Source organism: Arachis ipaensis, chromosome B02 (genome assembly GCF_000816755.2).
Source record: "Arachis ipaensis cultivar K30076 chromosome B02, Araip1.1, whole genome shotgun sequence".
NCBI classification, from domain to species: domain Eukaryota; kingdom Viridiplantae; phylum Streptophyta; class Magnoliopsida; order Fabales; family Fabaceae; genus Arachis; species Arachis ipaensis.
The window spans coordinates 13638529-13655076 of record NC_029786.2 but is presented as its reverse complement, the minus strand read 5'-3'; the positions used below and the strand labels follow the sequence as shown (position 1 = coordinate 13655076).

The 16548-nt window shown below is 36.4% G+C and overlaps 2 protein-coding genes and 1 long non-coding RNA gene across 11 annotated transcripts in view; all 3 read right to left on the bottom strand.

Moving 5' to 3' along the window:
• The window catches only part of LOC110268719, a 10480-nt gene extending 3698 nt beyond the window's left edge, over positions 1-6782 (bottom strand). Inside the window, exons 1-2 of the long non-coding RNA XR_002357111.1 lie at positions 6651-6782; positions 5949-5955 (exon numbers count right to left, since the gene is read on the bottom strand). This is a non-coding gene — a long non-coding RNA (uncharacterized LOC110268719). The remainder of the gene's footprint in view (positions 1-5948; positions 5956-6650) is intronic.
• On the bottom strand, positions 2497-8496 carry LOC107624895 (sec-independent protein translocase protein TatB). Of its 9 annotated transcripts, XM_021115529.1 has the most exons (10): positions 8219-8495; positions 7544-7915; positions 6122-6167; positions 5136-5330; positions 4905-4971; positions 4685-4806; positions 3976-4111; positions 3786-3865; positions 3515-3701; positions 2497-2972 (listed from the first exon to the last, which is right to left on the bottom strand). In XM_021115529.1, exons 5-10 carry the CDS (start codon positions 4963-4965, stop codon positions 2872-2874), a joined length of 687 nt encoding a protein of 228 aa, XP_020971188.1. In that variant the 5' UTR covers positions 4966-4971; positions 5136-5330; positions 6122-6167; positions 7544-7915; positions 8219-8495; the 3' UTR covers positions 2497-2871. The 9 variants fall into 9 exon arrangements, with proteins under 9 accessions (XP_020971188.1, XP_020971190.1, XP_020971189.1 ...); XM_021115531.1 differs by lacking the exon at positions 8219-8495 and having other exon boundaries at positions 6102-6167; positions 7544-7972; XM_021115530.1 differs by lacking the exon at positions 8219-8495 and having other exon boundaries at positions 5136-5345; positions 7544-7972.
• Positions 14976-15938, bottom strand: LOC107626822. The gene has a single exon (XM_016329719.1). It carries the CDS (start codon positions 15936-15938, stop codon positions 14976-14978), a length of 963 nt encoding a protein of 320 aa, XP_016185205.1.

Sequence of the window (16548 nt, the reverse complement as noted above, 5' to 3'; positions counted from 1 at the left end):
ATCCAAATCCGACCCGAAAATAACACCGAAGCAAGTCTTGAACACCTCTAATAATAGGTGTACATCAAAATTAATTATCATAGAATACACACTAAAATGTAAAATATATCTCTTTTGTACAATAAATACAAAATATATATTAAAAATGAGTTAAATTATATGTGTATTTGATAAGTAAAAACTCTACAACCAAACAAAATATTTAACAAAGTCCAACCAAATTTTTATAACAATTTTTTACATCACGCGCTTCTTCTTCCTCCCTCCTCCTCCTCCTCTCAAAACTCCTTCTCCTCTTTCTTTTTCTTCATTATCATCATCATCATCTTCTTCTTTTGTTATTTATCTTCTTCTATTTTTGCCTTCTCATGATTCTTCTTGTTTTACTCTCTAAACAAAAATAAAAATTAAAAAAAATCAAACAAAGAAAAAAAAGAAACAGATAATGCTACAAAATCACTAGGAAGAAGAAGGGGAAAAGAAAAAAATGCAGTAATAACAGCAACAATAAAAGAACGATGATAAAGATAAAACACACGAAGAAAAAGAAGAAGGAATGTGAAAAAGAAGAAGGAACGCGAAGAAAAATGAGAAGAAGAAGGAGGAGGAGAAAGAGGAATGCGAGATACGAACGTTTACATTAGTAGAGATAGTTGGAGCATGTATTCATGCATTCACTAATGAAACTAATTTTTGGTGAACCTGGACCAACTTGGTTGCCAAAAAACTTGAATGTGTAGTAAGACTAATTTGACAAATACATAATAGTTGATTTTGGTGTGCAAATAACATTTTTGTTATAATATTAGGAATGATTTAAAAAAATATTAAAGACTATTTCAATTTTAAAAATATTAAGTGTTACACATTTTAAGTATACAGTACCCGATTTTCATGCTTATTTATCTTTTATCCTATATACTCAAAATATGGGTTAATACTCAAATTCGTCATTGAAAGATTATTCATTCTTTAAATTAGTCCTCAAAAGATTTGTTTTAGTCATATTAGTTCTTGAAAGATAAAAGATAAGTCAAATTGGTCATTCCGTTAGTTAGATGATTACGTGTCACAAGATGATTGGTTGACGTGTCAGGTCAGTGACACCTAACACGTCACGTGTCACTTGACATGTAAAATAGTTATTTATAATCAAAATAATCCCTGAACGTCCAGATGTAAGTCATTTTCATCCCTAAAATTTAAAAAAATATAAAAACTAATTTGATTAATTTTTTAAATTTTAAATTCAGAGACTATTTTGATTATAAATAATTTTTTTACATGTCAAGTGACACGTGGCGTGCTAAATGTCTCTAACCTGACACATCAACCAATCATCTTGTGACACGTGACATTAACCTATCATGTCATCATGCCATATGGCACTTAACGTGATACGTCATCATCTAATTAACGGAATGATCAATTCGACTGGCATTTTATCTTTTCAGGACTAATATGACTAAAAAAATCTTTTGAGAACTAATTTAAAAAATGAGTAATCTTTTAAAGACGAATTTGACTATTAACCCCTCAAAATATATAATGGCAATGAGTGATATGTATTTTGGTATATAAAATATTTATTTTATTTAAAAATAAAAAATCCAACAATAGTAAGTACTAAACCCACTAATTTATCTACCCGAGTACAATATTTTAGAGATTAGATCATTAAAATTGGTTGAAACTAAAATATCCGACTACAATTTTTTTTTAAATTAATTTGTAATATTAGTCAAAAATAAATAAAATTTTCCTTTAGCACAAAATATGTATGACAAACGTTAAAATTAAGGAAAAAGAAATAAAATAAAATAAAATGGTTAAGACAAACTGAAACCACCTTCAAACATTACTATATTAGAAAGAAAAATAATGTTTTACCGAAAACTATACACTGTTTTTTTTTTATTACATGATAGAGTAGCTGTTATATATATATAACAAATGAATAGGTTGAACATTGCTATTTAACAAATTTTGATTTTTTTTTTTGGTCATGTTGCAAGTTAAAGGAAAACCTGGAACTGGAAACAGTTAAGTTATCTTCACGAACAGTTAAGTTATCTTCACGAATTCAAACCGTAAAAACAACTACCAATATAATTATCAGGTTAAACTACATACATTATATCTTTTGAATGCGATCATTTCCTGATCCCGTATCCTACGTTAGCGCAGGATACTTGTACACCGGACTGTCATTTTTTAGTCATGTTGTAAGTAATCGGATATTCGTTAATCAAAGTTCTAATGTTTGGATCAAGGCAACTAATACAACTTATAGCAATTCTGACTGTGGTGCTTTGAGTAATGATCCAAATATTCTATGCTACAATTGTGAATCTTGTAAGGTTGGATTAATAGAAGATCGTAACAAAGATTGTAAGGTAGTAACTATAATCAATGTTATATTCTTGTTCATCTTACTCGTTGTGTACTCCATTGGTGGTAGTGCATTAAGAAATAATCGAAGGGACAGCTACAATAAGAATGCAAAGAATGAACACCATTGATTTCAACCTTTTTTTTTTTTCCTTCACAAAATTATGAAAAAATTAAAAGTAAAAATGCAAACCAAATGTCAGAAAGCCGACTAATCCTACTTGAGACCAACTATCTCTGCTAACACAACTTTTTTCCATTCTTAATTGAAGCCACCGGGAGAAAAACAAAACCCAAAAAAAGAGACACTAGCGTGTCACTCGATCAACCTGATCTACGTCATGTTGGTAAACGAAATCTACTGGATTACATACGATTTTTTATTTACAAGTAAATCAATTACAAATGCTACAAAGAACAAACAACTAACGTTGAAGATATATTAGAAAGGTGAAATGTAACATTACCACATGATATCAATCATGTTTGATTTTGGGGTTGTGAAAAGAATTCCTTGGCATTGTGAGCTACTTCTGCCTCCACGATTGCTTCTAGAACTATGTCGGATCCTTTCACATCAGCTGCCAATACAACCAAAAAGTTTGTTTCAGATATCATTCTATAACAAAACTACACATGAAAGTCCACCATGATAATAATAATTAAAGAAAAATGAACGAAAAAATTAATTGGGATAAAGAGCAATCATTAGCCACTCAAATCATTGACAAATAACAAACAATGAGCCAATGAACTAAAAGGCATTCAATGCATCCCCAAATAGTCCACACAAAGTTATTAAACTCTCAAGTTAACTTGTAAACTCTTACAAGTTCATCAGTTTAGGCTCCAACCGAATGTACGACTTTACGGATAAACCGTTAAAGAGTTTATCAATTAGAAAATCCACTTGACCATGTCAAGCGTGGATTTTCACCACTGATTGTATACTCTGGAAAGTATCCACTCCAGTGCCTGAACACATACGCATATATGTACGTGATCTAACATGGATAGGATGAGATATTCATCAGACAACCCCCAATACATTATGCACAAACTATAAATATTTTAGCTAACCATAGAAACAAACTAACAAAATCTAGCAACAACTAAAAGTTACCGCTACGATTTGGTAAGAGTCCAGCGCTTTCAGCGGAAATTGGCAAGACAGTATGCTGCAGTTCAGGTTTAATCTTCTGGGGTTCAGTACTACTTGCAGCTAAACTGTTCTTAATGATAGCAGACTCTGCCAATCGGGCATATGTCGTTGCTTGACTTTGCATGTTGCATGAATTTGAAGGTGAATCCTGGAAAATATTAGATACCATGTAAGCACATTTTCCTGAAGCAGCATATAATTTATTTCAAGTTCTATTTGTGTTCAATCTAACCTTGATAACAGTGGGTGTTGAGTTAGTGGTAGCAAGGGGTATGGACTTATTCTCTCCAACGTCTTCGGTTTTTTTGGTGCCTAATCATCGACGACAGAAGATAACAAGATTGCGCAGAATTTTAGCAAATCAGTACAGTTTTAGAATACTAAACTACGATCCAAAACAGAAAAATTCAAAAAAACAATACCATTTGGAATAGATGTCTGGTCAGGATTATCCACAAGCCCGCGGGTCATAGGGCCAGGATTTATAAGTGATATACTTCTAATTTCATGACGAATAGCATCGAGCTGTGCCATTGTGTCCTGCAGTTCCTTGTGAACCTAACAACAAAACAGGTGAATACAATAGAATTTAGTTTTTGCTCAATGCTCATTGAATGCCATTACCAAGCTGTGGGATGATTACTCAAATTCTTCAATACAATTTAAATATGTGCCTAACTTTTGCACTACTCTTCTATTATTAAGAAATTCAAAGTAAATATCAAGCATGAAATCACAATCCCCATCTACACTTAAGGGACAGATTTTTCTTTCTTTCTTTTTTTCTTTTTATTTTCCCTCTTTTTTATTATTATTCTGGTTCTGAAATTACCTCCTCCACTGGTTTAACTTTCTCCAGATTATTGTGAGAAACCAAATGTAGCACATATGTGACCTAACAAATCTAGTATATGCTAGTTATAGCTCTAGGTTGGAGAAAGGAGAGTCAATGTGACCAAACTCCATACATCTAAACTTGTAGAGTTTAGGTAAACATGAATTATAAAACTCAACTAGCAAATGCGTCAGAGTTTTACTTGTAAAATTGTAAACTTGATATCGGACCTAAACGTATATGCCCATAAGAGTTTGAGTTTTCACTCGAGAGTTTGGTAACCTCATGAGGAGTACCTGGCGAGCTTGGGTTTGCTGCATAACGCTGTCAAATTGGCCGCGAGCCAATTGTACATATCCAACAGCGCGACCAGCTAGCCTCCCAGCTGTTCTGGCTATGATTGGCAAATCTTTTGGGCCTATTACACATCAATTTGTCAGAGAAACAATTTTCAAATTCCTACAATCAAAATCATCATACAGTAAAGAGAAAATAAGACCAGCAGCATGAACCAACCAATTACAGCAGCAGTTACTCCAATCAACAGAAGTATTTCTCCATATGAGAGTCCCAGCATTTGTTACTGTCAAATTTTCAAAGTCAAACATTAATTAAATTAAATCTCTGTAAACTAAAATCGTAATTTGCATATCCAAAAAACCAAACATAATAAACAGCATTTATGATTAACATTGAACTATCTCCATCTCATTGGTTACCATTTCATGACAGATTTAATATTATTACCTACAGTTGACGATACATACGAGAGAGGCAGAGGCAAAGGGGGTAGTAGCAGTGATGGGAGAGGTGGACGTGTATGTGTTTTGAAGAAATTTGGAAAAGAGAAGTGATGGGAAATGTTTTGTGATAGGTGGATTAACTTTCACAGAAATCTTGCAAAGTATGTCCGGGAATGAAGATTCCAATGTTGTGTAGACCCTGATATTCCCATGACTATCAAATAATTTTCCAAAAAATGCACCTAATTATTATTAACTCAAAATTAACAATTTTAACCTAAAAAATTTAACACTCTTAGTGGAAAAACTAACACTTTGTGGTTTAAGAATTGAAATTTTAAACTCAGAATTTTTACATTTGAACAGTACTTGAAGATGTAGCACACCAATTGTCACTTTGGTAATGAAACTTTTTGCATCTATTATACAGTACGTCAACAAAAAAATCTCAATGCATAATAACAAAATTTAGAGGACTGAAAAAATATGGAGTTGAAAATTGGAACAAAATCAGCAGCATAATTAACATGAAAGGGAAAAAAAATCTGCAACAAGCAACAACAGTACAACAACAAATCTCAATTTCGGAACCAGATTTATTAGTTTTGACAGTAATCACAAAAGATCACGTTCATCCCATTGAAATTTTTTAAAACCAAGGTTCAAAAAACCGGACCGGTCATCGAACCACTCTAGTTACTGGTTCACTAGTTCATTAGTTTAACCGGTTCAACTGTGGTTCAACCAGAAAAACCGTTTTATAATAAACACCTGATTCTATAAAAATTCAATGAATAAAGCAACTGGTTCTAAACACTCTTCTACTGCATTTTTTAACTTCAAAAGGGGATCATAAACAACTAGTTCTATGAATAAACAAACTACAATGATATGCAATGCCAAAAATAGGCCAATGATAAAATAATAAAGGGTTTCTCTCTTCAATTCTATGTTCAAGCTTGTAGAATACCAGAATCAATAGAATAATACCGTTAAAATAGTCTTCCTTCTTAATTCTTATATACCTCAGAATTTCCTACAAAATGAAAATTGAACACAACACACAGCTTTAAAACAAAAACAAAACAACACTCAAAAATCAATCACCTCTTCTAAACTCAGCCTTAAAACAAAACAGAACAACATTCAGAGTATGAGCATTAATCACAAAAAATTGATTTCTGAAACAACAAAAACAGCAGAACAACATTCAGAGTTTGAGCATTGATCACAAAATATTGATTTACGAAACAAAACAAAAACAGAAGAACAACATTCAGAGTTTGAGCATTGATAACAAAAAATTGATTTCTGAAACAAAACAAACACTGCAAAACCAACAGAACAGCATTTAGAGTTTGAGCATTGATCACAAAAAATTAATTTCTGAAACAAAACAATGAAAACAGAATTTTTTTTTCCCTTCAGAAGAAGAAAACAATGAAAACATGAAGCATATAATAAATCAATGATCACCAATATCCAGCAAGAATCTCAAAGACAACAATAAATACACAACAACAATTTAGCAAAAAAACAAGAACAAGACCTAAATAGAAAATCCAACAAATTAAATCACAGAAACCAAAAAATTTAGCAAATTAAAACAACAGCAGCCCAACAATTTAGCAAATTATCAACTTAACAAGTTCAAGAACAGAAAATCACAACAAAAATAAAATAAAAATAACAGAAGAACAACCAAACAACAGCACAAGAACAATTAGCAAATTAACAAGTTCACACTAACCGTTAAAATTTACCAGAAGAACACTAATGCAAGTGGAATCATCATGCTAATATGTTTTCTACAAAGATGCTATTTGTGCAGCTAAAATTTCCTAATTACTAAGATCCAATTATTCTAATTTCACATGCAATCAACTTACTAAGTTTCTAAAAGCTAGAAATGATAAAACCAACCTGAAATATGGTTAAAGCATTTCATCAAACATGTTGAGTGCGGTAAACTTGAAACGAAATAAGAGAATTCAAAGCTTAGTATCAATGTGATAGAGAAGAGAACATAACTATTGTATACTTTAATTCCGTCTATGAAAAAAAATTTCTAATTACTAAGATCCAATTATTCTAATTTCATATGCAATCAACTTACTAAGTTTCTAAAAGCTAGAAATGATAAAACCAACCCGAAATATGGTTAAAGCATTTCATCAAACATGTTGAGTGCGGTAAACTTGAAACGAAATAAGAGAATTCAAAGCTTAGTATCAATGTGATAGAAAAGAGAACATAACTATTGTATCCTTTAATTCAGTCTATGAAAAAAATCCAAACCACTGCCAAATCAAATAGTTACTTATTGTAATAGAAATAAGAAGTTGCAGAGTTTCAAGCAGAGTATTGGTGTTGTGTGAGTGTATTGTCTGGTGGTGGGTTTAGGGAACTCACGGCGGCGACAAAAGAGAGCAGTTCGACGGAAAGGTGGAGCGCGCGGGTTGGTCGCAGAGTTTGAAGCAGGGCAACGTGGCTTCCAGACGAACGCGAACCCGAAGGGTGAACGGCGAGTGAACGCGAACGGTGAACGCCGAGCAAACTTGAACGGCGAAGAACGCGAACCAAGACGACGGCTGAACGAAGACGCGAACGTTAACGGCAACCAACGGCGGCGGAAGCGCGGCTGAGCAGACAAAGACGACGGACGCCGAGCTCGAGGAAGCAGCTGCGATCGGTGACAGCGAACGGGGGTTGAAGACTTGGAGCACGAGGGAAGCTAGATAGACGGACGGACGGCGGCAGTGCTAGGGTTTTTTGGCCGAGTTTCTGTGAATGAAAGAAACGGAGGGAGAAAGGGAGAAAGAAACGAAGGAGCTTTAGAACCAAGAGTGAAAGTAAGCAAATTTGGCAAAAACGACGCCGCTTCTTTTAAACCGGTCGGTTCACTGTCCGGTTCAACCGTTTCTGGCCGGTTCGACGATTCACCTCCCGTTTTTAAAGAAAAGGTTTTAGGGGCAAACCGGACCGTAATTGCTGTCGGTTCACGATTAGACCGGTCGAACCGGCCGGAAAACAGAGAATTGCTGTCGGAAATGAAAAAAAAATAGAGATGCATGGGGGAAGACCTACCTGTGAAGGATCAACAACGAAAGGCGACGACTGACGATAGTGAAGGGCGGCGAACAAGCAGCGGCGACCATAAACGGATGGAAACCAGCTAGAGGACAAAGAACGGCGCTGCCGTGATGGAGGCACAACGAACGGCGGAGGAAGCAGCGTCTCCGGTGCAGAGGAACAGACAAACAGAGACAGAGAGAGGAGGAACAGGTTCCTTACGGTTTTTTTTTTTGGATCCAGTGAGAGGCCCAAGGCCCAAAAAGAAAGGAGATCATAAATGATGATTGTGGAACCCATTGGGAAAGGGAAGGGATGTGTGTGTTTGTAAGGGTATTTGACCAAAAAAAAATGATGATTGTGGAATTAGGATGGATTGGGGTAGTGATTAGCTCACTAGTCTGCTTAAATAACTGTCGAGAATTAGTGGCCGAAAAAGTATTTTTATACTTAACTCTATACTAATTAATTGTTATTAATTAGTAATTATTTAAATTTTATTTTTTAAAAGATACCAGATTAATTATTATTAATTAATTACATCTTCTTACTCTAATTCATCCTTTACTATTTATTACGCAAATCATAATTCCTTTTTCCAAAAAAAAAAACGTCCAAACTCTAAAAGAAAAACACCAAAACATAAGATAAAGAATCATCTAAATCTTAAAAAAAAATACAAAACATAGGAAGAAGAATCATCCAAATCCTAAGAAAAAAATATACAAAACATAGAAAAAAAATTATCCAAAACTAATAAAAAGAATCATCCGAAATTTAGGAAAAAGAAACATAAAAATCTAGTTAAAAAAAATTATTCAAAACCAAATAGGAAGAGGAGAAAAAGAAGAACCGCAGGGTGGCTGGCGACGACGTCTTGGATGGCGTTGCATGGACGGCGGGGGACTCGCAGTGGCGCGTTGCGAGGAGGAAGCCACGAAGGCCGCGCATCGCGAGTGGAGGAGTTGCCATTGATGATGCTCTCTGTCGGAAACTTTGCACCTCGACAACAGCTTCTTTGTGTAAGAACAGCTCGGCGTGATGGTCCTTGCGGGGGAATGGCGATGTGATTGAGTCATGAACAACACTTGCACCACGCTCATGAACGGCACCGCTAATGGCGGCACACGCAGCGGAGAACCAAGGAGACAGCGACGGGTTGGATGATAGGATGGAGAATGTCAGCGCAGTTGATGAGTAAAAACAAGCACCGTGTGGAGAGAGAAAATAAAGAAACAGGAGCGTGATTAACGTTGTTGATGGCTTCTGTTATTACACCAATCCTAATTTTGCAAAATCAATAATTAATGTCAATTATTCAAATTATAATTTAATAAAATAAATTAAAATAATTATAATTAATTGAGTTATTCAATTTTTGACTGGTTAGACACTTAATTTCCTATACTTTTCATAAAATAAATGATGAATGTGGATTCAAGACTAAAAAATAAAAAAATAAAAATGGTGATTGGGGTTTGGCGTGTTTCACTGGGATGTGGTGGCTGCGATTAAGAAATCGGATGGTCCGATTTCAGGGAGAGTAATCGGACGGTCCAATTACAGACTTCGGGGTACACAAATCGGACCATCCGATTTGCGTACCAACGGCCACGCGTCACGTATGCAGAAAACCAGCCCGTGGACCCACTTTCAAAACCAACAAACTCCACCCACCCATCCCTTTCAACCTCACTCGTTCACCTTTCATTCTCCAACAAACCCAACCCCACATTCCTCCCTTCTCTTCTTCCATTGAAGCTGCAAAGCCAAAATTCAATAAGAGGTAGCTGCAAGGAGAGAAAACAAAAATCAACAATGCCAAGAAGACCAAGAATAAAAGAAGTTAATTGTCCAGAACTACACATTGTTAATTATCTTGATCAACCTAATTATGTAAGTTTTTTATTACCAAATAGTTTTTTATGAGCTAGGGGGTCAAAGACCCCAAACAAGGAAGAAAACCAAATACAACTAAACAGAGCTAAGAGCCTCTAGGGCACAAAATGCCAAAACAGTCCAAATCCAGAGTTAAGCTAATATCGGGAGGAGGAACATCAAAGATGTGGAGGCCAAAGAGGAGGGTATGTCCCTTTTTAGCAAGCGTATCCACAACATAATTTGCTTCTCTAAGGGTATGTAACCATCCGGAAATATCAAGCCGTTGGGCATGAATGTTGATATCAATAAGAATCGATGCATAAGGATGACTCGCAGTACAACTATTTCTTACAAACTCAAAGACAGAGGAAGAATCCATTTCAATAATAAGCCGCTTGAAATTGTTGGCCACGGCAATCTGGAGACCGCGCACAACCCCCCACATTTCCGCCTGCATAATTTAACAGCTACCCAAGTTGGAAGCGAAACCAATGATATATCTCCCCAAGTGATCCCTAAATACTCCACCGCACGCCGCACTATTCTGGTTAGCGAAAAAGAAGCCATCAACATTAAGCTTAATTTCATTCTTATGAGGAGGGAGCCAGCGGATAAGCAGCTGGCTTATTGTGCTTTTGCCTCCAATGCACATTCATGACATGTAGATATTCCTCATACCTAGCCTTAATCTGGATAAGAGCTGTAACGAAAGAAATTAACATATTTTCAAAAATAATCTTATTACAGCAAAAGCAAAGGTGAGATGTTGCAATGCCAAATAGGTTTGACCACTTTGATCTCTTCGAGAGATTGCTTTGCAGCCAATTCAGCATGTCAGAGTTCATGAAATGTCGGAACTGATCGGCAGGTAGGAGGTTTCGTCATACGTTCCTAGCAAAAAAATAATCTCGAATGAAATGGAGAGTTGATTCAACATCGTTTCTACACAGGGGGCAACGATCGTCATTGGTAAGATGGCACCTCTTCCTTTCCTCATTTGTAAGAATGGAGTCATGAGCAATAAGACAAAGGAATAAACGCACTCATTCAGGTCCTTTTCAACTCCAAACAAGGCTAAAAATGTTGCTGGAGATGTCAGTGGTATTCTGGAGATCTTGGTAAGCAGATTTGAGTTTGAAGCATCCATCCGAGGTGAGAGCCCACGCAATCTGGTCTTTATCTTTCCAAGGGGACGGCGGGGGAATCACAGCAATCTTGCTGACTACATCATCCGGGAGCCAATCTTTGATTTTGTCAACCTCCCAATCCCCTGAAACAAAGAGAAAATCCGTAAGGTTACTAGAATAATCAACGCTTCTATTGCTTACCTGATTAACATGCATATCCAAACTCCTTAAATCAGGGACCCAGTTATATTTCCAGAAGTTGATTTTTTTTGCCATTGCCAACCCACCAAATGATGTTTTTAGTGACATTCTCCCAATTAGCGCATACTCCTTTCCAGAGGTTCGAGTTGCTTTGCTTTCTTTCTACCCGAGGAATAATGTCATCACCTCCACCATATTTGGATCGCAAAACCCTTGTCCACAGGGCATCCTTCTTCTCAATGAGCCCCAACCAACCTTCATCATGAAAGCCTTATTAAGAGCATGGGCATGGCGAACACCCAAGCCCCCATTTTTCTTTTGCTGACCCACTTTCTTCCAACTTAACCAGTGGATCTTCTTCGTTTATTCAGTTTCTCCCCAAAGAAAATTCCTACATTTATGGTCAATGGAATTACAAATAGTAATAGGAAGTAAGGCATTTTCATAGTATATAAAGGAATAGAAGAAATGAGAGAATTCACCAGGGTAGTTCTTCCTGCCACGGAAAGAGAGGACACCTTTCCAGGAGTTAAGCCTGGTGTTGAGTTTACTGAGAATTTTATCAAAAGTGTTATTTGAGACCTTTGAATGATGAAGAGGAACCCCAAGGTACTTCCCAAGACTGTCAGTTCTGGTGAAACCCAAAGCTTCATTCATCTCTTCTCTAACTGGGTTTCCAACATTTTTGGAAAAAAAAACACGTGTTTTTTCCTGGCTGACCTTTTGCCTGGAGCTCTCACAAAAGGTACTTAGGCATCTATTAATGACACTAGCTTGCTCCATACTAGTTTCAGCAAAAAGAATAAAAAACAAAGGTGTGATAAGGACGACTCTCCTTTCTTAATATAAACAGGCTTCCAGAACCCATAATTCACAGCACAATTAATGAGTTGAGAGAGACGCTCAATGCACAAGATAAAAATGTAAGGAAAAATGGGATCACCCTGCCGAATACCCCTAGTTGGTTTAAACTCCTGCAGCTCCTCTCCATTTAAGAGAACTTTCATTCTTGCAGTAGAAATACAAGACATAATAAGTTCAATGGTATGTGAGGGAAACCCAATGTCAATTAAGGTGTCCCTAACAAAAGACCATTTAAGCTTATCATAGGCCTTCTCAAGGTCGATCTTGATAGTCATCCAGCCTTGCTTTCTTTTTTTATTTCTCATCGAATGGATGACTTCCTGAGCAATGATGATGTTGTCAGAGCCTTGTCTTCCTGGAACAAAGCTGCTTTGAGTAGGACCAACCAGTTTTTCCATAATCCTTCTCATATGGCTAGCAAGAATTTTGGTGATAACCTTGTAAGAAACATTCTACAAGCTTATAGGTCTCATCTGTCTTAGATTAGAAACAGAGTCGACCTTGGGTATAAGCATGATAAGCGTTTCATTAAGGTCCTCAACACTGATCGGATTGTGAAAAATACTCTGCACCAGGTTACAATGTTCAGGCCCAACTTTATTCCATTGTTGCTGATAAAAATAGCTTGAATATCGTCTTTTCCAGGGGCTTTTAGGCTTCCCATACCAAAAAGAGCATCCTTAATCTCCTAATGCGTCACATGACAGCCCAGAATATTAAGATCAGTCTCATTAAGAGGTGGAAAGTCTTTACGGAGAACGTAGGGAGGGTTATCATGGGTGTCTTGATACAGGTTGGTAAAAAAGGCAAAGGCATGCTATTCCAGATCATTCTTTTCTGTGATCCATGAACCATCTTCTTGTTGGAGAGCAAGAACTTTATTTCTTCTTCTTCGAATCATAGTATACCCATGAAAAAATTTTGTATTGCGGTCTCCAAATTCAATCCAGTTGCTCCTAGATTTTTGGTACCATAACAATTCCTCTTGAGTAAGAATTTCCTCTTAATCTTTACACAACTGAAATTGCAGATCTTCAAGGTACTAGTTAGTGCTGTTAGCAAGACTATTTGCGATACCCTGAAGCCTATGAAGAATTCTTCTTTTTCTTTTGAAAATATCACTGAAGATCGTATTGTTCCAATCCTTAAGAGCACGTTGGAAATCATTGACACTAGCTGTCCAGGAAGCCTCAACCTTCCAACAATCTCGAACCATGTTGTCAAAATCCGGGTGAGTTAGCCAAGTCGCAACAAAGCGAAAAGGCATTTTTCATTTATTGACCACAGAATTAGGGTAAAGCTGAAGGCATAGGGGAGCATGATCAGACTTCAACATAGGAAGATGTTTAATACAAGTATTCGAAAATTTTATTTGCCAATCCAAATTTCTAAGAGCTCTGTCCAGTCTAACCACCAAGTTACCTCTCTTCTAGGTAAAGGGCCGTCCAACAAACCCCAGATCAATCAGGCCACAGTCAGAAATACAATCACGAAAATTAGAGCAAGCGCCAGAGTCAATCCTAAGGGAATCGCCTCGCTTCTCATGATCATGGAGGGTGGCATTGAAATTGCCAATCACACACTAGGGATGATTAGTATTTTCTGACAAAATTTGCAAGCTATTCTAAAGCAATTTTCTGTTAACCTTTTGGGGGCTTCCATATATAGCATTAAGAAGCCAAGGAGCAGAGTTATTACAAGATACCAGTTAATGAACATATTATATATTATGACCCAAAATATCAACCTTCCAGGTACTCGAATCCCAAAGAGCCCAAATACCACCAGAATGCCCAACAGCATATTCAACAAAACAACCCTCAAACCCCAATTTATTTCTGACTTCCAAACTCGATCCCCACTAAGATGAGTTTCGAAGAGAAGTAAAAAATTTGCATCAAATTCACGTCTTAAATCTTTAATAAGAGTGGGAAAAGATTTAGAGTGAGCACCTCTACAATTTCAACTGATAATATTCATAAGACCAAAAAAAGAGAGGAAGGTTATGGAAAACCTGGAATTCATTTTTGGGCATTTGCCCTTTGCTTTAGACCGCTGCGATCCCGGGAAGAGCTTCCCTCTTTATTCTTACTCACTGGCGAGACCATCATATGAACATAAGGAGGTATGTCTTGTTGGCTATTGACTGCCTTCTCCGTCATAGCGCCACTCGAAGAGAAGCTCGCCCCCAACCGTTGAGTGGAGAGATCCGTTTTCACAATATGATACTCCAGCACCTTACTGGACTCCTTTATCACTAAGAAGGTATCATTCTATTCTTGCTGTAACCGACGCATACTACCCAACATCACCATTTCCAAAGCTTCCATATCCGGGTTCTTACTATGCGATTTGGGAGGAGGGGACGCATCAAGAGTTTCAAGAGTATTAGCTACTTGTTTTCCATGATTGTTAGCTTTAGTGATTATGGGTTTCTCATTTTTTGCAGCCCCATTCTTCACAATTGGGCCTTTTTTATGGCCTATTTGATAATTAGGAGTATTAAACTTGGTGATTTTTTATGGTAGGTATGTCCTTTCTCAATAATAGTTTGGGCCTTGATAACTTGGAGCCCAGAATTAGTTTGATCCTTAAGCCCTTCCACAGTACTCTTTTTGGCATCTTCCTCACCTTCTTTATATAAGGCATTGAAACGGGACCCTTTCCACATAACTTGGCTCCAAATCTCCTTTTTTTTGCTATATTTGCCAAGAAATCACACTCATTAAGAGAACCCTTTTTTTCTTTTTTTGGAAGGAAATATCTTTCTTTCTCCTGATTGGTCTCTTGACCAACATCCATGGTCCGAAATTGGACGTGGCATTAGTGCTAGCATCTCGGACATTAATTCCCTCATTATTCTTTCCATTTTGGTCACCTTCCCCATTAATGGTATTCCTTTTATCGGAGTTTTCATCATCACTGAAGTTGGCTTGGTGAGTCGACGCCTTAGTTTCAAGATTATCGTAGCAAGATTCTGAACGATGGCTATACTTACAGCAAGAGAAAGAAATTTGATGAAGACCTTCATACTCAATGTTCAGTTCGCTTCCCAGAACAGAAATGCGGGGCACCAGTTTCTTGGTTAGATCGATTTTCACACAAATTCTCACGAATTTTTCCCTTGAGTGTATAGAAGTCGCACGATCTATTTTGAGCATATGAACAATAGTAGAACCCACCCTCCAAAGAAATCGCTGGTTATAGAGTTCTATAGGCAAGTTTGGGATGTGAACCCATACAACAATCTTTCTAACCACATTCTCCGACGTGAGGAAGAAGGGTCTCCATCTTTGGACAATAAGGTAATATCCGGCTATCATCCACGGTCCTTCCATAAGCGCATGAGAATAGTCCTCGTCATCTGAAAAATGAACAAGAAAGTAGTCACGATCCATGTCAATGACATTAATGGTACCTTTCCTTACCCAATCCCTCTTTAGACGTTGTTCCATGAAGGCCAAACCAACCCTCTTGTCCAACAACTTCACAATGAGGGCTTTTTTCCAAGGTTTGCACCACTCTTCAAACTCTTCCTTAGAAACAGGAATAGCCGGACAATGGTCAAACTCTTTTGTAGTCTCCTGTTGATCATTGTCCTCTTTATACCATCGATCTTTGGGATTAGAACCGTCCTCCACCATATCATCAGCAAGCTCCATTTCTGGTATCCCTTCAAGACGGGATCCGTTGATGGCCAAGTGCACTTCCTTGTAAGCGAGTTTCGAAACTATCAGTTTATGGGATCACCCATAACTGAAGTATCTATAGGATCCACCGGTTGATTGAGGTCCACTTCATCTCGAGTTTAAATTTTTTTTGTGCTTCGTTCGACCAAATCTTCTTCTACTTGTGATAAAATCCTAGCAAAGCATTTCATCACGGTTTTCATTTATTATTATCAAATAGTTTAATTTAATCTAAATAATAATAATAACATTAAAGATTAGTTTATTGTAGTAATTATTATTAAGTGGATTGTAGGTATATATTAATATTAGTATTATTATTATTATTATTATTATATGGAGTCAATTAATTAATGAATGAATGAAGTGATTAATATAAATTTATTAAAATTGTAAAATTGATTGAAGGTCAGGTTATGGTATTTTATTTATAATTAATGTCTAGATAGATTGATTGTTTTACGTGATTAATTATTAATTTATACATGTATTATATAAATATTATTGTTAATTAAATTAGTAATAAGTTTTAGAAGTTTTAAATAAAATAAGATGATAAGGGAACATTGTTAATTATTGATAT